Source organism: Carettochelys insculpta, chromosome 1, assembly GCF_033958435.1.
Source record: "Carettochelys insculpta isolate YL-2023 chromosome 1, ASM3395843v1, whole genome shotgun sequence".
NCBI lineage: Eukaryota > Metazoa > Chordata > Testudines > Carettochelyidae > Carettochelys > Carettochelys insculpta.
The window spans coordinates 130,152,600-130,178,245 of record NC_134137.1 but is presented as its reverse complement, the minus strand read 5'-3'; the positions used below and the strand labels follow the sequence as shown (position 1 = coordinate 130,178,245).

The following is a 25,646-nucleotide window of genomic DNA, read 5'->3' as shown; positions in this document are numbered from 1 at the left end:
GTTCAGTTGTACATGGGATATGTTTTTTAAAAAGCAGAAAACACCATAAAACTCTAGCAAAAATAGTCAAGATTAAATTTCGCTGCACAAACTAAAGATATTTAGTATTAAAGTTGCATCTTCATCTGTAACTAATCCTCTGACATTTAAGGGCCATTTCGCAAGTCATGCTGCACAATAGGTGAAGCCATCTGAGAGCTCATTTGCCTAAGCACAGCAGGATAAGAAGCCTGGGGTAGAAGTATGAACTCTGTGGTCATGTCTTCATTGCAGAGTTAACTCAATGTATCAACGCTCAAATTAGTTTGACTCAAGCGAGAGCAGCAGACATACTGGCTATGTTTGCAATAGAAACATTTGTCTACAGAAGTTACTGTTGGAAGAGACGTTCTGATAAAACTTCTGTCAACAGATTGTGTCCACACATAAAAGCAGAACAATCTTTTGACCTGCTCAATTGACAAAAGGGCCCTTGGAGTATCTGCAGGGCTTTTTGATGATGGTTTGTGTCAGCAAACACATTTTGTGTGTAGTCACTCCGTGGGTTTTGTTGACAAAACTCAGTTTGTCTACTAAACTTTCTAGTGTAGACGCAGACACTGAAATAAAACTCCATGCTGCATAAAGCCATTGCATCAACAGCTGGTGAGTGATGCTAACTCAGGCTGCAACATGTACCCACAACTCAGCCCAGCCAATTTAAATTTAGAGCCTTACTGCATTTGGGTTACAGGTTTGTGCACATTGCAAGGTCTTAAGATAGATGCAACACTCAAGTTATAGCTTGAGCTAATTCAGCACTGATGTCAAGCCCTGAGTATCTTTGTTTTTGTGGCTCCATGTCAAATCCAAAATGGTATTTTTATACAGATTTTTAAAAAGTGTGCTAAAAGGGATACAGATAAATACTACCTTACTTTATCTAGGTAGAAGCCTACTAAATGATTTTTTTTGCCTCCCATCAATCAAGAATTCTTACACATGACAATCATGTTTTTTTTCTCCATTTTAGATGATACTGAACATTGTGTGGTTGTTTTCAATCAGTACTGCACTTCCATTGTGAACAGAAAAATACTCTTTCCAAAAATAAAAATGCATTTGCATTCTTCTAAAACTTAGAGGCCAAAACAAACAAACAAACAAACAAACCCCACCAATCAATATAAAAAGCTTTTCTTCAATTCACACAATTTATTGCAACTGAAACCTAAATGAAGTTCATGCACTCAAAAGGGCCCCTGTTCCCCTCAGAATCTAATTTATTGTGATGGTGAGGAGAGGACTTGCAAGCAGAATGTTTGTAGTACCTAAACAATGACTGCCAGCCTATTCAGAGCAGGAAAGTTGCAGAAGAAACAGGGAGGGATCAGATAGGTAAAGTTTTCTAGGGAAAAGCCACTGCAATGGAAGCAAGAACAAGAACAGGAGAGATTCTGTAATACAAGAGAAGCTGCAAACAGAGTGAGGATGAATTGGGAAGTTATTTCAGTAACTGTGGAGATGGGGGTACAAAAGATTCTGCTGGCATGAACCCCCTCAGGCTTGTTTGCTACATGTCACTATGGAGCCTACCCAGAATATTGGGCCAAATCTGTGTCTGGTTCAACTGCATTGATGTCTGTTCATCTATGGTGTACAAGGTGTTTTCGCAAGACCTAACAAATGAATACCTACTTTTTATTCATATAACTAAATGAAATTTATAGCTAAAAGAGCCAATGCTTCCCTCATTAGATACATGCTATAAGATGCATCAACTTTGAAGCCAAAGACCTTGAAAGCATTGATTTAATTTATCTTGAACTGATGTATTTAAAAATAAGTCACAATCTCAATATTCTTGTCAGATTTTTATTATTTTTCATCCTAAAGACAAGCACATTTACAGCATACATGAATTGGATAAACTAGGAATATATAAAACACGAACCGTATGTTGATGATATATTAATACTGCTCAAAAACAAATAAATAAAAATATTTTAGTGCACAAAGCCTGGCAAATACAACTGTGTTGTGACACAACAGCATTGTATTATACAATAATTTTACATATATAAATGAAACAAAAGGCAACTGTGCTGTGGGTGTTTTTGCAGAACATACACGGAACTTACATGGCAATATTTTTTAACCTCAGTATGTTTTATAATTTTCAAAAATGTACTCAAAAAGAACAATAGACAGAACTTCATTTTACAGTAATCCTTAATGTCTTTCCTGTGCAACAGAAAAACAACTCTGATGTGAAGGTTCCTATATGTTTAGTTAAATTTTTCAGTTTTTCTTTTTAGAAGAACTGCACAGAATATTACTGTTCAGTATGCCCTTTAAGCAACTCTATTTATGTGCATGTAAAAACAATCTTGTATATATAAAATATTAGCCAAACCATGATGCTTCACATGAAGTATATAGAAACTGGAATATTCTCCAAAAATAATGCAGTATTTAAGTTTGCTGTTCCACCACTTTTAAAAGGTGAGCAAAAAGCATGCACATAAAGAGTTTTGGACTTCATTCAGATTAGGTGCTTATTCAAAATAAAGGTCACTATAATTTAGAGTGGATTTAATTACTAAGAAGTCCAAAATATTTGTGAACAGCTGTTATAATTGTAATAACTCTCCTGCATTATTCCCCCTCCAAAATTGAAGAGAGTTCCCAATTTTTTATATATATGCTTAACTATCTGACTGAAAAATATATGAAATGAACTTATCAGCTAAATGTCACTGGTGAGAAACTCAAAGTTCTACCATGTACAGATTACATAAAAAGAAATGTGGCATTTCATAGTGGAATAGGGATTGCAGAATGACTGGAATAATACAAATGCAAAGGATTTTTTGTTGTGGTTGACATGCATTTGTTTTACATATTTTCTAAAAACAAACATAGTTTGTTGAATTTGGTAAACAGAGCCAGTGGTGTTCCCAAGGCCTGTTTCTGATACTTCAGAACGGGGGCAGAATAATTAATATTTTTTACAGTCTTCTACACATATGTGTATCTTACACAGTATTCATCATTTTTAAATCCTAGTAAGGCTGAAATAATAAAAAAGCTAATTCTAAATGGTCTAAACCGGCAAATGTGAGAAACTCCGACAGGTTGAACTTGAAAAGAAAAGTAGGAAAACTACTGTACTTAATCTTCCCTCAAAATTTATGCAAAAGCAGACTGAGCACGATCGACAGAGCAGTGAGAACACAGACATACACCAGGAAGACAGAAAAATAAATAAGGAACTGCCACATATACACCAGTCTGTTGCTGTTCTATTATGAATAAAATTACCATATTTTCCATTCTAAGGCCTAGCTCCTTAGAATCCAAGGGGGAAGGAGGACTCGACTATTGTATATTGGGCTAAATGTGGCTAGGGAACATTAATCCTGATAAAAACCTGGAAATTAATACTCACATTTTTTCAAGAATGTAGGCCCTTTACAGGGATCTGTTGAACATTACTTATCATATGCTTATCTGGTCACCTTAGTCATGAGATGGAACAAGTATGAGATTTTAATACAGTGACAGTTACTTCCATCAAAACAGGACATTTCCAGATTCTTCTGGAATATGTTAAAATAATCATAATCCCTGTGCATTATTCTGACACAGTTTAGCTGGGCAAAATGCAATACATACTAAACAGAAATATTTTTTTTTTTATTATGGAACGATCTGGCAGCAGTGGATGTTTATAGAACATTGTAGGATTTGCAGCTATTGAAAAATATAATAAAAATATTCTGACACTAACACAACTGACCTGGAAATAATATAAAAAGCCATGAAAATGTGTTAATACACAATAATATTTACTGATTTGCCTAAAATAGTACAAGTTACATGACTGTAATGTGAGGGGGGGAGCTGTATTTGAATTTTAAATATTTTTGTTAGCACTCACCACTAATCAAGTGCAATCACATAAGTGTCTGAAAAATTTAAAATGTTTCTGAAATCAAATAAAGAGAATGTAGGTCCAATCCTGTTCCTACTAAAGTCAATGGCAGCTTTGGATTAAGTTGGAGCAGGCTAGGACCTCCTCTCAGTATTTGCCCTTGTATATTACTAACTCCATGTATGAAAGATAATATATATATACAGTAAAACATTTTAAGTATCTGACTTTTATTGTGCTGACATCCTTTTCTAAAAATGAAACTTTTGTTGCTTGATTGTAACAATGCATTCTACACTCAGACTGTCCCGGGTCCAATTAATTTACTATTTACAACTTTGAGGTTTTATTCTCAATTTTAAAAAGTACTATGAAAAGCTTAATCTCAAGTCAACTCAGTATAAAAAGATGTTATGTGAAACACCTGCCTAAATGTCATTGATAAAGTTCTTGACCATCCTGGAGTTACCAACCTATTCGCATTTAGATAAGTATTCAATGCTACAGTATTGTGCATCCTACATACACTGAACACTATTTAAGTGGGCTGAAAGTCATCAAGCTAATCTCAAGACAAGGTGTCAGAATAATCTTCATAGATTCCAATTCAATAATGTAACATGCTCATTATAACCTAGCGAAATGTACAAAATATTGGTTATCTGGTCTCGATGACAAATTCATAAACTAGAGTGTAGCCCATGTCTTAATGGAACAGCTAATTACAGGACACAGTATGCTTATGTTTCAACTTTTCCGTAAGTTCCTTCTGGAGGCCTGTAATGCTTTGGGAAAGCCTTCAGTTGCAGGGAATTAAATGCATACTTGCGACATCCAACATTCTTCATTGTATTTTCTCTTCGACAACCCTCACTGGGGGGAAGAAAAACAAGCACAAAAATGACAGCAGTAAAAAGGAAAATAAACAAATAAAAGACTTAAGCTAAGATGAAATGAACTGGTAATTTCATAGCATTAAAAAGTCAATTAGTTTCAAGGGATGCTTGGCTTCTTTGCCATTGCAAATATTAAAAATGATGGATCATTACACAATGCTATTAAGAAGCACACAGAATGAACACAAGCTATGTTTGATGGCTCGTTATGAATTTTCTAAAAAGCAGCAGGGTATCTAATGGAACAAACTTTATATCTGAGATGGTTTCATGTATTTCAGTGTACTTTTACTGTGAAGTTTAAATGCCATTTCGCTGTACATGGAATCCCCAAAACTGCTGAAATGCAGTTCTGCTAATTTGTTAGTCAGTTAATTGAGGGGAAAAAACCTATTGATCTTGAACAGAATTTTTAAAATACCTTTATTGTTCCCTGTATGCTACTGTTATCAATGCTTAGTTAAAGAGTGAATACAAAAATAATGACTTTCCATACAACTTTGAATGCATAAATTAACTTGAAAATCAACAAACTGTACTGGCAGGATCTAAATTCTGAAATGGCACCTTTGTATATATGCCAAAAAGGTTGGCTCCATGTAGAATTGTCCCACAAAACTGTTCTGAGTTTAGGCTGCACACCTTTCCTAATGTTGCTCTGAAGTTACCCCACGCTGTGAGGAGGCTCTGTGCTATAGAAAGCTACCCCGCCTCTAAGGCTTCTATAACAATGGCTCTGAAATCTACTGCAAAGTCCTTCTGATTGTATGCAAAATTCTTGTTTTCTAAAACCAGAATTACAAAAAGGATGCACTTTTTTTTTTTTTAAATGTAGGTTATACCTTAACTTAGATTCTTATGTTTTCTTCTCTCTCAGTACAAAAGGTAAAAAGTGGGTAATGGTTTAATGTTCCAACTTAATGGTATAATGTACACTATACCATCTTATGGCTGAAATCCTATGTATTTCCTATTTTAAAGACAGATGAAAAGCAGCATGTAACGTATCCCAGGTAACCCATAGTGACTTATATTAAAAGATTGATTTGGATTTTGTTTACCTTTGAAAATCTTCAAATATTAGTTCATTGATGGGCTTATCTGATTTTGGTTAATTGAATGTAATTTTATGATTTTTTGCCTGTTTGGAATACATTTAGCATTCCTAAATTTTTCTCCTAAAACCAACCTATTAAAAATTTGATGACTTCCTACTACAAATGCACAGTAACTATTTTTATAGTATGGATCCCAATATGTATACCATTATTTGCATATTTATGCAAAATTCTGCTAAAGTTGTTACAGCCAATTAAGTGAATGAGATACACTGTGAAAATTTCCTGTAAAATATTTTCACATCATGTATATGAATTGCTTCAAAGAAGCCATTAAAATACACTTCTTTAAAGGATTTGCTTTCATCTTCTTGGACAAATTTTTTTTAAATTGTAATTAAAACATTAAAGTTTACATGTATGATGGTGTACACTGTTATGTTCACCACTTTTACAAGACCAGGATACATTTTGTACAAAGTATGCCTTGTGAAGTATCATTTGAAAACTCAGTCTGCTGAACATTACTGTCCTGATCAAATGCGTGTATCAATGTTGTTGTGAAGTTGTAAGATTTGGCTGTAAAGCATTGTTACAACTGTACATGTTCTAAGGTTAATAAAAGCGGGCCCAAACCAGTTTTTCCCAGAGGCAAAGATGCATTGACACCACAGCCATGTGTTAAAGAGCTATCACCCTTCTAACAAGCAATTCTCCAGCACTGGGAAGAAGTGAATGAGAAATATATATTCCATCACAGCGACAGGTCAGACCTCACATCCACAAAAGAGTACTTCTTGTATGCACCCAAGCTGGGGTGAATTCTCAAAGAGGGGAGGATGGTATAAGAAGCAGAGAGAGTAGCTTCTCATTTACCTCCCTCCTACTTTATCGCTGTTCATGACATCACCAACTCTCAAAGATCTGAACTAACTGGGAGGGATTCCAGGCTGAGAGGAGACTCAACCGATGGAATTTACTGCAGCATATGGTGAGACAAAACCTGCTTTTAAATTCACTTAGGGTATGGTTATACTTCTCTTGACAGAAGTCACTGTTGGAAGAGGTTTCCCAACCAAACTTCTGTCGACAGCGAACCCACACACAAAACTAATCAGGAGAGTGCTCAGCTCTGTCGACAGAGTGTCTGGACTACTTCGCCGCTCTCTTGACAAGAGGCATTCGGAAGCACAGGAGACCGAGTTGCCCATTGTTCTGGCTGCTGGGAATCTGGATGCTCCCTGGATTTTGTTGACAAAATGGCTGTTTTACCTACAAAACCCTCTTGTCTAGGCATAGCCATGATGAGCATGTTTGTCCCAATCCTGGCAAAGCAAAGCATTTAAACATGCTTAATTTTAAGCATATGAATAGGCTCGCTGTTTTCTGCGGATCTAGTTAAGTTCAAAGTTAAGCATGTGGTTCTTAGACTGGACTAGTGTGCTAAGCACTTAGCAGGATCAAGCTTTTGTCCACAAGTATATGGCATAAAAGGCAGGCTTTTCAGGGGACAAACAAGGCCAGAGTCAAGAAGGTATGACTGAAATGTAGCAGCAGAGCAATTTATATCTCTGCCACCAATCAGCTTTGTATTTGCCATGGCTGGCATGCTGTGGCTTCAATTTCATCAGCAATAAGCCTTCCTAAATTCACTTCAGATTTTTAGAAAAAAAGAACATACATTTAAATAGATTCACTTTTTTTTTTTTTTTTTTTTAAAAACACACGAAGGTGTCTGGGGTGAGGAGGAGATGGAAACTAGGAGACATACTGTACAATTTGATTTGCTGAAGACGCGAAGAAAATAGTGTCATGTACTTTCTGATTTTGCTATAACAGGAAATGAAACATTTCCTGAATTTAGGAGTCTACTTTAACCTCAAAATTACATAGCTGCTTTTTCATCTTGCACTATTACTGGTCAGAAATTCTTCTAAAAGTATTAAAATTAATATAAATGTTACACCTATCTCGATTTCTGAATGCTACTATGTTCCTATTTGAGCTAATTATAATAATCATAATAGAACCTACAAATTAACTCACTGTCATCTATTTACCTACCTATGTCCTTATGTGGCTCCCATAACCATAATATCTGTGCGTCTGGGAAATACTTAAGAATGGAAACAACAGTAATACTTTGCTATTGTCACGTCCATAAAACTCTAAATGCATCAGCTTTGTAGTTCACTGTAACCACATGCTAAGAAAGTTAACTAACAGACCTCTTTTCTTGCCTGGTGTATTAAACATCATCGTAATTAACTTGTAAGTTATTATGCTGCTTCAGAATTCTCTCTTTTATAAATTTTAAATTGGAGCATCTTTCCCCAAGGAAGAATAAATGGCTAATAAACCATTAGTAGTCTATTTTTACTACATGCTTTACTTTTCTGAGAGTCATTTACATAAACGGGTTAGAAAAATTTAAACCTATTAATGTAATGAAATAATATTGCATGCAGTATACTGCAATTCAAGTTTTTTTTTAAGTGGGGAGATCTATGTTATTGTAATATATTTAACCATCAGAAAGGAACCAGACCATGGGTTCTGCAAACTGTTTTCCGCTGGAGTTTAGTGAATATGCTTAGAAATGGAAGTAGAAAGGTGTCAGATTTTTTAATGTAGGTATAAACCCCACTTATTTTACATTTTTCACTTCAGACCTCATAAAAACGAAAGGCCAGGTTAGCATACGCTTAAAGATTATACAAAAAGATACAAATTCTTTTCAGACAACGTTACTTTCTCTGGAATACATGAAACAAGTAAAACACAGCTGTATATATGAGAGAGACTCTTAGATCTGAATTTTAGAGAAATATTTGGTAAGAGAAACTGATCTTCAGGCCAGCTAAAGAAACGAGGTAACAGCCAACTTCAGACTATGTTACAAGCACTGAAAGCATAACAATAGTTTAAACTTCCAATACAATTCTTTTTGATAAAATAATTTGATGTATATTTACAGTTTAGTACAATATAAACGTAAAATTGTAAGGCATAATAATAATTCTTGGCAGACAATGCTATGACACATTCCTTTGTCCAGCGGTACAAGGTGGCAATACATATTTAAGCACTTTCATCTTTTTTTGTTTTTGTTTTTTTAACTTGTCTTCACTTGCAACGTAATCGGGCCACCAGGTATGCTATGCTCAGAAACAGCCACACAATCAGTAAATTGGGGCTCAGTGCTAGTAAAGGAATAGAGTAGAGGAGGCTGGGATCCAGCCTGAAATCTCGGATGGGCACCAAACCACTCAAGTTCTTCTGGGTGACTATCTCCCGTGTTCCAATGCTGTGAAAAGGAAGAAGTTTGGGAGAAGGGAAAATAAAACAGAAAGGAAGGCAGACATGCAACGAATGTCTCAAAAGAGATGGGAACAAATATGACCAAAAAAAAATGAAAAGGAAAAAATATGGAAGACACCACAACAAAATCAGAACATGGAATAAAGGAAGAATGGAGAAATGTCAAAAAAATCACCACAATTACAGATAAAAGGAGAGAGAAAGAGAATAAAAAGAGAAAATAAGAAAAAATACTGTAGTCTACTGAAAATAAATACATGTAGGTTGAACACGAATGGTTTTCCATGTTCATTCTCTCAATTGGCCAAGCAATATTCCATGCTGCCCTGCCATGCTGCCACATGCTGCAAAGAAATGGAGCTCTGAAAAGCAACCTGAACATGAATAACCATTGTAGTATTTGACCCTTTCAAACACGCTTCAATGTGTGTTGGAATGAATTAATTCAACAGCCTCTGACCTGGTACCATGCAACTGATCAAATGTTGTTCTTCAAAATGAATTCTTCTTGTTCTCAAAATGAACATTGGGGTAGTGTTTGATTTACACAAGTGTGGACCTAGGCAATGAGGGAATCTCTGGGTCTCAGAATAATCATCTCAGAATGGGGTCTCGTGACCCAGACTGGTGTTTGAGCAAAGAGGGCCCAGAGCAGTGAACACCTCTCCAGGTTAGCTGAGGTTTCTCAGCCCAACTCTTCATTCTGCATCACTATTCTGTTCTTACTACTGTCCTTTTTCAACATGCAAAGCAACAAACACTTGCAATTTTGGGGTCTAACCCTGTGAGTACCAACCATCTCTGTGCAAGGTGTTGACCAATCTCAACTCCTTTTAGCAGATAATAAGATCTTAGAGACTTCCTGCAGGTCCCTCAGGTAAGCAGAGATAAGGTGGGCAGGGGAATCACTCTGTGTTTTCTAAACCACTGGAAAGAGATCAGGCACAGGAACATGCCTAAAGCAATTTCCCTTGGCCAGCCTGCTGGTGAACGGTAGTGGACTGGGGATGAGTATGGGGGTGGCCAACCTGCAGCTCTTTGAGCCATTAAATGAGGCTCCTCCTCAAAGCTGTGCACCAAGAGTGCCATCCGCCGCTCCATGCACATGCCCCAGTACTTGGTGGGAGAAGCATGTGGCAGCAGTAGCAGCGACTCTGGTGAGTCGCCAGGATGGATTTAAGGTGAACGAACTGGGAGTGCCTAGCTCTGAGGAGAGGGGCGGGGGATTGGGTTATAGAAGGGAGCTGGGGGTGTCCAGCTCTGGGGGGTGGGAAGGGGATTGGGTTAGAGCTGGAGGCTGGGGGTATCTGACTCTGGGGGAGGCAGAGGGCATTGAGCCATGTATTACGTATTTATTTTTTATCTAGATAGAGAGCTTAGATAGATAGTACATGGCTCTTTGCACTCCACCCATGTGGTTCTTTGCACTCTACCCATGACTTTTTGTCCCTAACTGGTCGGCCACCCCTGGCCTATAAGAAGGTAGAGTAAAAAATGTTGAGTGTATTTGGGATAAGTTGGTGGGAATCAGTATGTACTGGGGCAAAACAGATAGCAGGAGAATGCTGGAGTGTGGGTGAAGGGAATGTTAAATAGATTTGAATGTGAGTAGGGGAGGCAGTGAATGGAGAGTTGGAGCTGAACAGATCAGTGTTAGAGATGTTAGACAGGGTGTGTTGGGTAAGCGGCAAGGTGAGAATGTTTGATCCTGGAAGATGAAAGGAGGAACAGAATATGGGGAAGAAGAAGGGTGAGAGAGAGAGGCTGAGAAGACACCATGAGGGTAAAGAACTGGGAAAGAGGGAAGATGCAGCACTGAAAGTGACAGGAAGACCAACATCCAGGCTCAAAGTCATAGAACACAAAATAAAGGTGCGGGGGGGAACAAAAGCACCAGAGGTGTTAGGCTTGTCTACTCTGGAAATGCTACAGTGCCCTCACTCCACCACTGCACTTGTGTTATTGTGTCACTACAGACACTGACAGTAGCTACGTCAACAGAAAACTTCTTCTGTTGACTTAGCACTGCTTACAATGGGGATTAGGTCAGCTTAACTACACCACTCATGGATATTGATTTTTCACATCCCTGAGCCACACAGTTAGGCTGACTTAATTTTCTAGGGTTGACATGGGTCATAGCCAGTGCACCTCTATCAACTCACATAATGTAAAACTGAATATCATTGGCATCCCGGTCAGTTAAACTTCTCCTGGGCTCACTATTGCATGTCTGAGGAGCAAAAAATGTTACTGTCAGCATGTACTAGATTGTGCCTAACAGTGTGTGTTTTGTGTGACAAAGTCAAATGTACCCAGGGAGTATAACTCTGGAAAGGAAAGAAAAATGGAGGAGGAAAGTTACTCACTAAACTGGTGCTTGAGTGTGACCTAAATGCAAAATTTCACTTTTAAAACAGATCCATTTCACTCCATCTTACCCTTATACTAATGAAGGTTAATACCCTGAAAACATCCAACCTAGCCACAGTGCAAAGGAATCACGCCACTGAGGGTGATTAGGTCCAAATACCTGGGATGACAGACTTTGGCTCTGGAAGTGGGATGGGCACTTTCCTGGCCTTCTATTTGTTATCTTGTACAGAATTTTTGGCATATGATAGGTTGGAATGTTTTTACTACTTTTCCAGATACCTCAATTTCTAACATCAAGGGATAAGAAGTTTCTAAATGCACAGGTTTCATACATAGCATGAATGCATCCACTAAGTGAGAGCAAGAAAGACTGCTGGCAGCCAATCATAACGTAGGAGTGAAAACATTACAAGAACAAAATTTACCAGAGCAAGAGGCTGTAGCTCTATCACAAACTATCTTCTTGTAGACAATTGAAGTTTAAGAAAGGGTCAAATAGCAAAAACATACAGAAAGGATAAGAGAATTGAACACTTTAGAGAATTTGGTGAGAAGACACACAGTACAGTACATTCAGTAAGAGTGAATGTAAAAACAGGACTCAACAGCATTGCTGAACTACATTAATAGTGACTATAACTGGATTTCTTATCCTTTCTTTCGGTATGTGAAATATGAAGTTTTCCAGCAGTGCTTGAAACAAGGCATTGAACAAACAGTAAACAGGTTTTCTGGTTTAGTATTTGACTCTGCAAACACATCTGCTGCTTCAGAATACAGAACATTGTTAAATTAATATGACAACAGAACACTCACGGGTTTAGATGGGGTTTGGTTGCTGCATCATGAAACACTCATAATGACAATTTGCCCAGTGAGCAAACTGTTTCACTGCTAAGGAGTAAGCGTGGCAAAACAATGCAACCTGCAGATGCGTATCATTCCCATAAGAAAGAACAGAAAGGCCACCTCTGAGAAAACCTACTGATCAAGAACCAAATTAAAAAGATAGAACCATAATGGCAGCCAAGGGAATGTCACGATCACTGAGACTTTCAAGTGGGCATCCGACTTGAATATTCAACGGGTAGCACAGCACTGAGAAGCTGCCTCAAAGTTCTCTGTTAGGCACTTTTCTGGAAGCTAAGATTACAAACTGCTTCTTGTCCTTTAAAGAGTGCCTTGTGCAAATATGGCAATAATTGATTTTATTTTGGACTGGTCCAGGAATTTAAGATTGAAAGAGAGAGAAGATCTAATATTCAGATATAGCCTGTCAGGTTTATTTTATTTTACTGTTTGATGGAACTAATCCTTTCCCCAAATGAAACAACCACTCATCTGCAGTTTACATGGATCCTGAATTAGAAATAAGTGAGCAATCCAACTCTTACCTCCTCATGCACTCCAGTGCCTGCGTGAAGACCTGAGGAGCCATTCCATGTTCATGCTGCAGGATCAAACACTGCTCCAGAGTCACTGACATGGCTGTCCTGTCCTTGGCACTTTTACAACTCGTAAATCGAACACCATTTAGTCTGCGGCATATCTAGAAGGGAGATAAAGAATTCACCTTCTATTCTTTGTGAGAAACACCATGGCTAAGAAAACACACCTGTTCCCCCATCCCCATATAATACAAATTACATTTTGCATCATCTCACACTTTATTTTTTTTGGATTTTGATGATGGAGAGCTACAGGCAGCATGCACTACATATTTTAGTTACTGGCCCTGTGGTAAAAAAAGGTTATTTTGAAAAGACATTACACCAAGATGGGAATAAGATTTGTCTTTACTTTTGAGCAATGCTTTTAGATTGAAACTGTAAAACACTATCTAGTGATTTCTGACACCTGCTTGTCAACCCAGTCTCTATTATTCCATAGGCCAGTGGAGAATGGTGTAAGAGTGTATGAGGATAGCTATCTTAACCACCCTTCCACTAAAACGCCCTCTAATATTTGTCTGAAGAATTTATTGGATTTAAAAATAGATACTTTTCTTTCCCCACATTGGAGATTTGAGGTAAAGAACAATTAAAATCTAGTTGGAAGACAACTGGGTAATCTGAACATATAAGTACAAACATGAACTTGAAAGAAGGAAAGGGATTATATACTGTACATGTACAAAACAGACTGTCAGAATGTGGTGATGATCGGAATGATAAATACCTCAGCAGCTTGCCAAAGAATATCAACATTCTTATTTTTTCTTGCATGTACATTCTGTCCCAGAAACCTTAACAGTTCAGGTAGGCACGTCTGACTACGAGATCGAGGTAGGCCTACAAAATAAAAACATCTCCCACTTGTTAACAATAACTACTCAGGGCTGAGTTGAACTTCACGCATACCAGCTAGAACAGAGATGGGCTGCATGAATGGCCCACCCTCACCTCACTGGGCCACAAGGTCGTCATAACCAAGACAGCTTCCCGGGATAGGATAATTTTGCTAACTTTGCTTGTGTACCTAGAATTCGTGGGGTGTGCCGACTGAATTGCAGTAGCCCTCTGACTGGCTGCAGAGGGAGTGCACAGCTTTCACAGTCAATGTTGCGTGCAATCAGCACACACCTCACTTCATGTGCCTTTGCTTTACATGTGCGTCACTTTAGTAATACTGGTAGGAAAAAAAACTAGGCAGACAGAAATCAGCAGAATTTGGCAACCCTACGTGTGGGCAATGTTAAACACAATGTCTTGCAGGCCACATACAGAACCCTGATGGGTCGTAGGTTGTCCATCACTGAGCTAGAACCTCTGTCATGGTTTCTTCACCTCACCAGAGCTTTACAACTCCAAACTGCTTCGCGCTACTAACAACCCACATCAAAGCTTCATTTAAAGCCAAACTAAATTGCGTGTGTGCATGTGTGTCTGTGTGGGGTTCTCCCCTCCCCAACCAAATTTCAGTCTCAGAGAACTCAGAATCTGACTGCAAAGTAATCACAGAGGAAAACAGGACTGGTTTCCTAACCTATATGTTGGGTGTCATATTTCCTTCCTGAAGAGCAATAGCGGATTACATCATGCAAGAACTCTAGAAATCTCATTGTACATTCTGCCCTCCTATCACCGTCCAACATGACAGAACCCACAGACTTTCAGATTCCTGGTCAGAGAAGCCACTACGGAGTGAAGCGAGGCACTCTCCTTGCAGAGCTCAGCATGTTTGATATGATACAGGTATATAAAATCATGAATGGTGTGGAGAAAGGGCATATTGAAAAGTCATTTACTTGTTCCCATAATATAAGAACTAGAGGACACCAAATGAAATTAATGGGTAGTAGGTTCAAAACTAATAAAAGAATATTTTTCTTCACACAGCGCACAGTCAACTTGTGGAACTCCTTGCCAGAGGAGGCTGTGAAGGCCAGCACTCTAACAGACTTTAAAAAAGAGCTTGATAAATTTTTGGAGGTTAGGTCCATAAATGGCTATTAGCCAAGGGTAAAGTATGGTGCCCCTTGCCTTTAGGTCAAAGGCTGCAGACAGGTGGCAGGAGACAAATCGCTTGATCATTGTCTTCGGTTCACCTCCTCTGGGGCATCTGGCACTGGCCACTGTTGGCAGACAGGATGCTGGGCTGGATGGACCTTTGGTCTGACCCAGTATGGCCATTCTTATGTTCTTATGTTTATTAATAGTGAGCTCAAATTAACTAAGGTCTTTGATTAGACTCCTACTGAAGGAAACTGACAGCCCTTAAAATGTTATGGACATTTCAATGGTCACCTCTCTTCATAATCCAAATATTATATATCATTTCGTATACACGTATCAAGGCCCTGGATACAGCAATTATTACATAGTACCCACATTGTATACATCCTAAAACTGCAACTGGATAAATGAAATGATACATAGCATTAAGAGAATTATTAGCTGACGAAATAAACATGCTGTGAACCATGTGGTTCAGGTTTTGGACCATGTGTCTTTTCTCAGATGGTACGATGGCACCAGCAAGCAGTGAGAATAATTACTCCTAATGGTCTGCCCTGCTGGCTCCCTGAGTAGAGCAATCGCCGGCTGTGAGCAGGGTGTACAGGATGCCATTCCAAATGTTTCTCAGCAGACCAAGAGGATAAAATGGAGGAGTCGCACACTTCAAAACCTCTCTCCAACCAGGAGCAATTCATGCTCTAGCAATCCTGTGGTGCTCAGATGTTGCAAGCTTGGCAGGTTCTGCTGGAAGTCTCCTCTGGCAGTAGGAGAAAAACAGAGAAGTTGTTTTATGGGGAGGTACCAACTCTGACTGACTCGCCGTTTAAGTGATCTTGTGTCTCTCTGACTGCTCCTTCCCTGGAAGAGAGGTCCAGCAGTTTCACCAATGGCCATTTGTCTTCTGTGCTTATGTAATCAACTTTGCAGCCCCACACCAACTGGGGAAATTGTTAGAAGGTCTCTTTGCCCTGCCTTAGCTGGGCTCATGGAGAACAGTGCCTCTTTCTGCTTGCAGCCCCCCTTATACCGCCACTTTGTGTTCAGAACGGAAGCAGGAAGAGAACTGCCCTCACCTCCTTCCCTCCAGCAACCATACATCTGGTTTTACTCCATGTTCTAGTCTTGCTATCTTAGTTGGTGAGGAAAACAGATTATGAGATAAGGAAAGCTCAGAAAAGAATGAACGAGAGCTAGCAAAACAGGAGACAAAATGAAATGGGTCAAGAGAAAGGAGTGAACAAAACAGAGAGGAACAGAGGGAAGAAATTATTATTTGAACGTCTCCTCACAGGGAGAAGAAAAAAAAATGATGAGAAAGAAGCAAAACAGGAGGATACTAAAAGTTAATTAGTTTTCACTATTTGACATCTAGCCCCAAAATATGACATTAACATGAAAGGTAGTTTTTGTAGGGGAAGCCTTCACAGAATGTGAATACACAGCATTAATAGGAACTTGGGGGCAGAGCAGATTCTGTTCTCAGCTGCACCTGGGTAAATCCAGAATAACTGAACCAAGCTCCTGACTGTGATTAAAAAGGTGGGCAGCGTTCTGTGTTCCTATATGTTAGGGAGAAAAGCAATAATACACCTTAGTTGGTGTAAGGAGAGATTTTCCTACCATTGATTCTGGCCTTCTGAATGCCTGTGTATTTGCTTTTCTGTTGTATGTACATCTGATGCAAACCCCATAAATGTGGTCTAGAGCTCAGTGGTTTCTGTGCATGAGCCCAGTGTATGTGCCCAATGGCTTTTCTGACTTCAAAGTAGTGCCATCTGATTTGCATCTTATTTTGTGATCCCCTGCAAATATACTTACACCTTGCCTCCAGATAAAAGAAAAGTGAACAAGAAGTTTGCCCTCATACAGACTAGAGTTTTGACTTGAAGCCTCTGGCAACTGGCTGTCCACTCTTTGGAGCAGCCTCACAGGAGCTTAAAAGGAAAAACAAGAGGAAAGGTGTGTATCCAGAGCGGGGTGTGTCAGTCTCACAACAGACCATCATGCATGTAGAGAATACTACTGTAGTAGTAGGCAGGATTTGTGCCATGGTACCAGCTGTGAAAATACTCACTTTTCTAATCTTCCTCCCCACCAGTCAGACATTTTACAAGTAAACATGCCAGTCAGAAAAGGATAAAGTTCAGTCAGAGTGCGCCTCAAACCATTAACTCACATGATTTAACTCTGCAATTGTAAGACAGTTTCATTATTGCTTTGGTGCCATTGATACTGAAGTATTTTCCACATTTCAACAGTGTGGTACAAACTAGTCAGCTATTTAAATGAAAAGTATTTGATCTACTTGCTATAAATTACTGTGTACTTACAATCATCAGGCAAAACTTCTTTGAACTGCTCAAAATAGGAATTCAACCGAACTAAACTCTCCATATTAATTATTTCTTGTAATGAGGTGTCTCCAAACCTTTAAAGATGGGAAAAGGACATATTAACCCAGAGGTACCTTTACTCATTTTCTTTTCTGATACTTAAGCATAAAAGGGTGATTTAAAGGTTCAATCTGTGAAATTCCTGAATGTTCAAATCTCTACTCGGATAGTGAGAAGTGCAGTATATAAAGCTAGAGAGCTTTATTCGGGAATAAAATTATATGTAGGAGCACACACACTCACTCAGGTTATGGGAATTAATACTTAAAATCTTGGCTTCTCTCGTTTTCAACATTAAAATCCCATTTATTTGGGAAAATGCCATTTGAAACTTTTGCTAACAACTTTTGCCCTGTTGTCTTGCCAGAGACAGGTAAAAAGATGTGACCGAGAAACAATGGGAAACAAATGCTGGGCAGTTCTCTTGGTCAGGGATGGTCATAGGTCCTGCTGTGAGTTCAGGGGACTGGACTCGATGACCTTCCAAGGTCTCTTCCAGTTCTACGAGATGTGTATGTCTCCATGTTTCAACAAGCTTTTATTTATCCAGCATTTATTTTCTTTTATGACAATACTGCCTTGCATAAATGTATTTCCATCAGGGTAAGAGATGATTTAACACCAGTTAAGCTTGAATTTTTATGATTAGATACGTACTTCTCTGCTAGCGTTTGCTGCTCATTGATTCCCACATTGAACAGAACAGGCTGAACTCTCAGTAACATTCCGCTCTGAATCTCCCGGGGTAATGAATCAAACAAGACGCTTGGCAAAGGAATCCTCACATTAAATCCATCGCTTCAAACAAACAAATGGAAACTATTACAACTGAGACATTTGCTTACTGATCTATATGCTTAAAAATGTGATGTTTCTTTTTGCAAAGAATAATAGCTGAACATACTGCAATTTATTGACGGGATATTAGAGACACTCTAGTACCTTTAAGCTTCATACTGGCCAGAAAAGAAAGCAGTTTAAAAAAACATGCATCACTCAGCTTATGTCCTGATGTGTGATGCAATCATATCTGCTCAACTTACTGTCAAAAACTAGTTGTCATTTAATTTAGTACTGCAAAGCGCACACAGCTCTGGGAGAACACAAAGGGTTTTAGCGTGCCTCACACATCGTCAACAGTTTGATCAATTTGATTTCAAAATCATTATTACTTGTGATGACACAGAAGCAAGAAGAACTCACTTGACTTAGAAGACCAAGGTTGAATTTGCAGGACTGGCATTTATGAGTTGCAGGGTGGCATAAATGTAAATTTAGCAATTTGAGAGGGAGGTCAATGAGAGAACAAATACAACATTTTTAATAATTTTTCTGAACACAATTAAACTGTAAAAAGCTGTTAAGCACCAAGTTAAGGAGCCCATGAAAACATTATAAAAAAGTCAGTCTATCTTACATTTACACTGGATGGAAGGGGAAAGACTACTGCTTAGGCCAGATGTACATTTTTTAATTAACAGAGCAGAGCTCACAAATAGCAATTTCCCTCAACATAAAACTAACAAAACAAAAATTACCCTTTAGTTTTAGAAATGATGCTTCATTCCCTGTAGCCTAACTGAAGGTGAAAAAACACGCTCATGTCTACATTTAATATCCCCAACATTCTGTTTTGCCCTTGTACACACAGAACCTCTCTAATCCGGCACTCTCTTGTCCAGCAACATCCATAATCCAGCACAATTTTAGTTAGCTGGACGAACACTTATCTTGGGTGTTGCCAAGTTTCCTGTGGTCCCATAAAGTTTGTTTAAGGCCACCAGCTCTGGCTCTCAGTGTTCTCTGCTGTTATTTAGCTGTAATTTACCCCTAAATATCTTCTAAGAGCCCAGTAAGCAGTGGAAGTATTGGTAATGCTGCTAGACCATACTGACCTCCTTTGGTCTGGCAAATTCTCTTGTTCATAACTGGTCAGGTCCCGAGGGGCCAGACAAGAGAGGTTCAACCTGTACTGGGCTATAATAATATACTTCTTGTATTTCTCTTCTCTGATTTGACTAAAAATACGTCAGCTAAAATCATAACTAAATAGTGGTAAAGGGCATGATCATCACTGAATTGAATTCGGTGCCTCATCTAGAGCCCCAGTCCCAATACCAGCCCCATACTGGCAGACCCCTGCATTTGTGCAGAGTCATGTTGATTCCAATGGGACTCTGTATTGCTACAAGCATCTGCTTGTATTGTGCCAGGAGCAGGACTGCAGCGTGAATAACTAGATGGCAGGTTGAAATGTCTGATTCAATCTATTGTGCTGCTGGTGTGAAAGCTTTACTATTCTTATCAGAATAACACAAGTAACAAATCATAGTAAATAAGGGAAAACAGCATTTTGTTAATTAAAATAGTCTTTTTAGTTTTGGTGTTTTTTTTTTTTTAAACAGACGTCAAAAGACTTCAAAAATGCTTGAAGTGCTTGTGATTAAAAAAAACACGACAACTTAATATTTACACATGAAAACAAGTTTGTCATCTTTTTAGCTTCTTCTGGTTATGCGCTTTTCAGTGTATCTGTCTATTCAATAAGCAATAGTAAAAATTAATCAAGATCAGCTTCAAAGTCATTGCGCTTGAAATGTTAGAAGTAGACAATATCTGGATACATTTCATGTTTTCCACTTGAAGTTCAATATATTTTTTATTTTCCTGTGTTCCAGTCCCACTGCTCCCGCCCTCCTCTGTTTCGTTTGTTTTTTTTTACCGATTTCCTGTAATGACTGGCAGCATGTCAGCAGATGCATTTGATGTGGCCTGAGTTACTTTAAAGGTTACATTCCTCAAATCCATTATTCCCAAATTCATGTCCTCCAGCATTGCCAGCTCTTCACCTAAATCAAGGAGCACAAAAGTAGATTGTAGTAATTACTTTCCACAAATGTACACTTTATTCTTAACTAGTCTCAAGATACGCACGTGATACAACTGGGGTTCACCAGCATTATGAAGAAATGTTGTGGGGGTAAGTAATTGGGAGACCCTTATCCTTCAGCTTGGTCTCGAGGGGTAGCCCCTTCCTCCATGCTAAAACCCTGTGACACTGATGAGCCGCTCAACAGTAAGCACTGATCTGACTAGGAACTTAACTGGCTTTATGAGTCTTGGTAATGATAGGAAATACATCCATGGCTACAACCTTAAAGGATATTTTATGTTCCGTTTCCACTGATAAATGATGATAGTAAATGCTACAGAAGCTGGTAAACCATGATAATCTGGCTATGTCTATGTTACCCACGAAGAGCGGGTCGACTCTGGGTTTGATTTTGTACATCTGGTAGGGACACACAACATCGACCTATCAGGGGTTGGCATCAACCCTTGTAGAGTAAGGGAGGTTTGTGGGAGAGTTTCTCATGTCAACCTTCTTCTGTGAGAATGTCCAGGTGAGCTGATTGCAGATACATCGATGCAATTGTTGTAGTTAGAACTGCGTATCTGCAATTGACTTACTTTCCCTAGTGTAGACATAGCCTTATTAGTCAATTTGGCATCAGTTCAAAAAGTACTAATTCTATATTCTAGAGAAGTATGAGTGGATACTGGATTTATTCAGGGTCTTACGCCTAATACCTCTTCAGTCTCTCTTTCTATTACTTATATAAGGAGGCTCAAGAAAGTTGAAACTGTATTTCTTCTTTCTTTCTCCCCTGTTTCTTTTCAGAAAAGAACAAGTACACTAAAGTAACCACAGTCTTTTCATGAAATATTTATAATGAAAGAAATACAAACCTTCTATTTCAGTAGCCGACTAAATATTAAAACTAGAGTTCTGTGTTATGGTTCAGTTCAAAATTCCCTTTTGTTGATAAAGTATAAATTATTCTGAGATCTGCACACTCATTTTGCAACAGTGTCCTGTATTAAGCTGAACTTGTCAATTCATAAATAACGTTACCCACTTGCCCCATGCCACTTTACCATATGTGCTCAAAAGACTTTCAAACTGTGCCAGCAGACCAATAGTATACAGTTGCCTCAGGAATCCATCATCATGCAGGCAGTTCCTCAGCTTGATAATGAAACCGCAAATAAGAGCTGTCAGCTAGAGAAGAGAAGAGAATACAAAAAGTATAACAACTCTAAATAAGACAGTAACAGAGAGGAAGCCGTGCTAGTCTATATACTATCAAAACAAAAAAGCAGTCAAGTAGCACTTTAAAGACTAACAAAATAATTTATTAGGTGAGCTTTCGTGGGACAGACCCACTACTTCAGACTCATACTTGACTGCTTTTTCTAAATAAGATGTTACTTTAATCCAAAATGAAAGCATTGAAGTATCTAAGGCTGTGTCTACACCACAACCACTCAAAAGATGATCTTCTGGAAGATCTTCTTTTGAAAGAGCGTATCCACACACAAAAAAGCAGATCAAAAGATCGATCCACTCTTTTGATGGTGTCCACGCAGCCCCCACTCTTTCAAAAGAAGGGGCCAGGGATTGAAAAATCCAGCACAATGCAGACAGCTTTTTCAAAAAAAAGGGCCTGAGGAGCATCTACACATGCTTTTTTTCGAAAGAAGCTTTTGAAAGAAGGTGCTCCTCCTGCTCCAGGAGTGGAAGAGCACTTTCAGAAGAAGACACACATTCTTTTGATTTTGGATCAAAAGAGTGTATTTTGTATGTAGACACTATGTGCTCTTTCGAAAAAGGGGCTGATTGTCTGAAAGACCTTGCTAGTGTAGATGTGGACTAAGGGTATGTCTACACAGCAGAGTTATTCTGAAATAAGCTATTCTGGAAGAGTTACTCTGGAAGGCTGCGTCTACACTAGCAAGTTCTTTCGAAAGATCTCAGCGCATGTACACACAAAAATTGTTGTTTTGAAAGTAAATCAAAAGAACACGGCATTCCTTTTGAAAGCGTTGTTCCACTCCCATTTCAGGGAGAGCGTCTTCTTTCAAAAGCTTCTTTTGAAAGAAAATATGCATAAGGTGCTCTTCAGGACCCTTCTTTCAAAAGGGCAGTCCTCATGGCACCTCATTTTTCGAACTCTGGACAGTTCTTTCAAAAGAGCCGCTCGGTGTGTGGACGCTCTCTTTCAAAAGAGCAGATCACTCTTTTGATCCATTTTTTTTTGTGTGTGTGTGGATGCAATCCTTTGAAAGAAGTTTTCAGAAGAGATCTTCCAGAAAGGCTTCTTTCGAAAGGTTGCTGTAGTACAGACATAGCTGAATAGCTTATTTTGAAATAACGCTGCTACACACAAAATGCATTTCAAAATAGCACTTAGCTATTTCAAAACATGGTGTTTACACACAACAGAGCCTATTTTGAAATAGAGCCATTGGATGCACTATGGCTTATTTCGAAATAGGCTCTATTCCCTGTTTAAACAGCACCAATTATGAAATAGCTATTTTGAAATAGGTGCTAATCCTCGTCGAAGGAGGTTTGCCAATTTTGGAATAAGCCGACTGCTATTTTGAAATTATTTTGAAATAGTGGTTGCATTGTGTAGATGCCAGGAAAGTTATTTCAAAATAATAGGTGTTATGGTAATAGCTGAGATGCCGTAACCGTTGTCAAACTGACACGCTTTTTCTTTAAATGTGACAGGCCTTCCTCACCGTTAAAGAGCAACATCGATAAAAAATGGGAAACAAATGTATTTGGTTTACAGGAATACTGACAGGGCCAGAGCCACTGCTGCCACCATGCGCTTGTCTCACCAAGCGGTGGGGCACATGCGTGGAGCAGGTGCTCCATGCATGCAGCTCTAAGGAGCCACATTCCACCATGCTGCGGTGTCCAGTTTGCCACATGTGGCACACAGCAATCGTATTGGACATCATGTCTCTAGCTAGCTCGCTAAAAATAGCAGTGAAGACATGGCGGCACAGTCCGCAGTGCATGCATTACGCGTGCATGCCCAGGGGATCCAAGAGGGCTTATAACAGCCCATGTAGCCATGTCTTCTGTGCTACTTTGAGCTATGCTAGCTAGATGGAAGGCAGTGCATGTATGCCTGTCCAGCTTCCAACAGCACCTTCAACTGCAGCCTAGATATGGGCTTAGATCTTGCTCGTTCCCTCCTCCCCAACTCCTTCCACTTATCTGAGATGTTCGGAGCCCTGCTACAAATGACACATTACACATGATATGCCAGTTTTGCGCTTGAAGAAGGCAATAATCTATTGTGAGTCAGGAAGAAAGTATTTGCTGATCGTGTTTTGCTCTGTCTGCTTCCACCACTTCTGATGGAGTGTTTTCACATAAGTGTTTGTATACTGCAGTGTAACTAATTGCATACTTTTTTTTTTAATGAAAATACAGGACAGAGATTGCAGACATTTCATTTTATTGGCAGGTACCTATGTGCAGTACTGTTTTTCTCCTGTCTTTATTTGAACGGCACTGCACATGAGAGGGGAGACGGCATTTGATTTTTATGCAGCTATTAAGACAGTAGGTATAAAAGATCATTATCAGTTCTAATCATTAACCTTTCAGACTCTTGAGAAAACACACCATGAGTCTAACCACAATTATGTCACCCAACTTCTGTGCTTACAGTTTGGCAGAAGACAACATCCCTGCGATATTGAAGGCTCAGGCACAGAGCTATAGTAGGAGCACTATCTTGCATTAACAAAAAGACCATGGCTTTCTTTGCCTTGTCACTCATCATGGCTACGCAGTCGGTGAGTGTTGTCAGCAGGGGATAAAGAGCCTCACTCCATTCACCTGGTCAAAAAATAAAATAATTAAAGAGACATTTTAAATATTTTAATTTTGAAAAAGAAAGATATGACAAAGCCATAAAGCCATTGTCCTAAGATGGTTTCTGACTCAGTTTAAAGTACAACACTATTGATAATACACATAATATAGTCTAACATCAGTTTATTTTTCTTGGCTGGCCCATTTATTTCCAATGCAACTCAGTACCATAGTATAACATGCTTAAGAGTTGTTATCACAATCAAATGATAAAAAAAGGCTGTACTGTGTAAGTATGGGGTGGTGAATATTCCTGGGCAAATAGCAGCTGCCACATTTGCCTGCAGAAAGCAGGCCGCAGAATACCGATTTGTAAAGCATAATGAAATGGGGCTATAGGAGGAAAGGAAGTCAAATTGTATTCAAAAATAGATACACAGTATAGATTTCTTCTGGGATAAAAAAGCCTTCTCCTAAATCTGTTTTATCCTTCTGTTGCACTTACATAGCCCCCGGCACCTCACAGGCTACAGTGTATTTATCCTCACAACATGCCTGTGAAGTCCCATTAGCCTCATTTTAAAGCAACACTTAGGGTATGTCTACACAGCAAAGTTATTTCGGAATAACGGCTGCTATTGTAAAATAAACTTAGTGAGCGTCTACACAGCAAAACTTATTTCGAAATAGCAAATGGCTTATTTCGAATTTTGTAATCTCATTCTAGGAGGAATAGCACCTATTCTGAAATAGATATTTTGGAATAGGGGCTGTATAGGCAGGGAATAGGGGCTACTTTGAAATAGGGGGCCTCCAGTATTGGTCTTAAATGCAATTCAGCAGTCAACCACTGTGGAAACTTCATTTCAAAACAGCTGAGCATTATTTTGGCATACATTTTGTGTGCAGATGTGCTATTTCACAATAAGCTATTCTAGAAAATCTCATTCCGAAATAACACTGCTGTGTAGACACAGTCTTAGTGATTTCCCCAACATCATACATGGAGCCAGTGACAGAGCAGGAAACTGAACAAACCTACGTTTCTAGAGTCCCAGGCTAGCACTCTAACCATTGCACCATTCTTCTTCTCTAAAACTCAGTTACCATATAAAGCTCCAGTAGTTTATTTTTTCCATTCTATTCCTTCCTCTCCACTCCCATCTTAACAACCTCCATTTTTTAAGCCCACTTCCATCATTCTGTGAAAAAAGTTAATCAGACACTGCGTTAAAACTTCTTCCATAATTTAACACAGGGTAGAAAGGTGTTCTGCTTTTGGTCTTTTTTTAAGATACAAATTTAAAAAAGAGAAAGCTGCTATTTAAACCAGTTTTATTTTTAACATGCAGTACAGCCCAGAAGTGGAAGTCATATCATCACCAGACTAGCTGGCCGCACCATACAAGGTGATGTACAGATCATAATCATGTACAAACAGGATCATGTCAGGCCTCTGACAGGAAGCTGTTCAGGGTTTCAACTGAAGGCTATGGTTAAGAGCCAACAAAAATACAAATTTTTCTGATAACCGTCCAAAGAG

At 38.8% G+C, this 25,646-nt stretch overlaps 1 protein-coding gene across 17 annotated transcripts in view; it reads right to left on the bottom strand.

The window, feature by feature from the left end:
• Nucleotides 1-1,838: 1,838 nt before the first annotated feature.
• Nucleotides 1,839-25,646, bottom strand: part of INPP4A (inositol polyphosphate-4-phosphatase type I A) — a 198,048-nt gene continuing 174,240 nt past the window's right edge. For 11 of the 17 annotated variants that reach the window (XM_074991765.1, XM_074991829.1, XM_074991855.1 and 8 more), the window contains 8 exons: nt 23,955-24,127; nt 21,358-21,481; nt 20,141-20,267; nt 18,076-18,216; nt 17,356-17,453; nt 13,746-13,858; nt 12,962-13,116; nt 4,661-9,177 (listed from right to left, as the gene is read on the bottom strand). In XM_074991765.1, coding sequence (XP_074847866.1) covers nt 8,997-9,177; nt 12,962-13,116; nt 13,746-13,858; nt 17,356-17,453; nt 18,076-18,216; nt 20,141-20,267; nt 21,358-21,481; nt 23,955-24,127 — 1,112 coding nt within the window. In that variant the 3' untranslated portion in view covers nt 4,661-8,996. Of the gene's footprint in view, nt 9,178-12,961; nt 13,117-13,745; nt 13,859-17,355; nt 17,454-18,075; nt 18,217-20,140; nt 20,268-21,357; nt 21,482-23,954; nt 24,128-25,646 lie in introns of all 17 variants that reach the window. The other 6 variants (XM_074991839.1, XM_074991868.1, XM_074991882.1 and 3 more) reach the window with 1 other exon arrangement.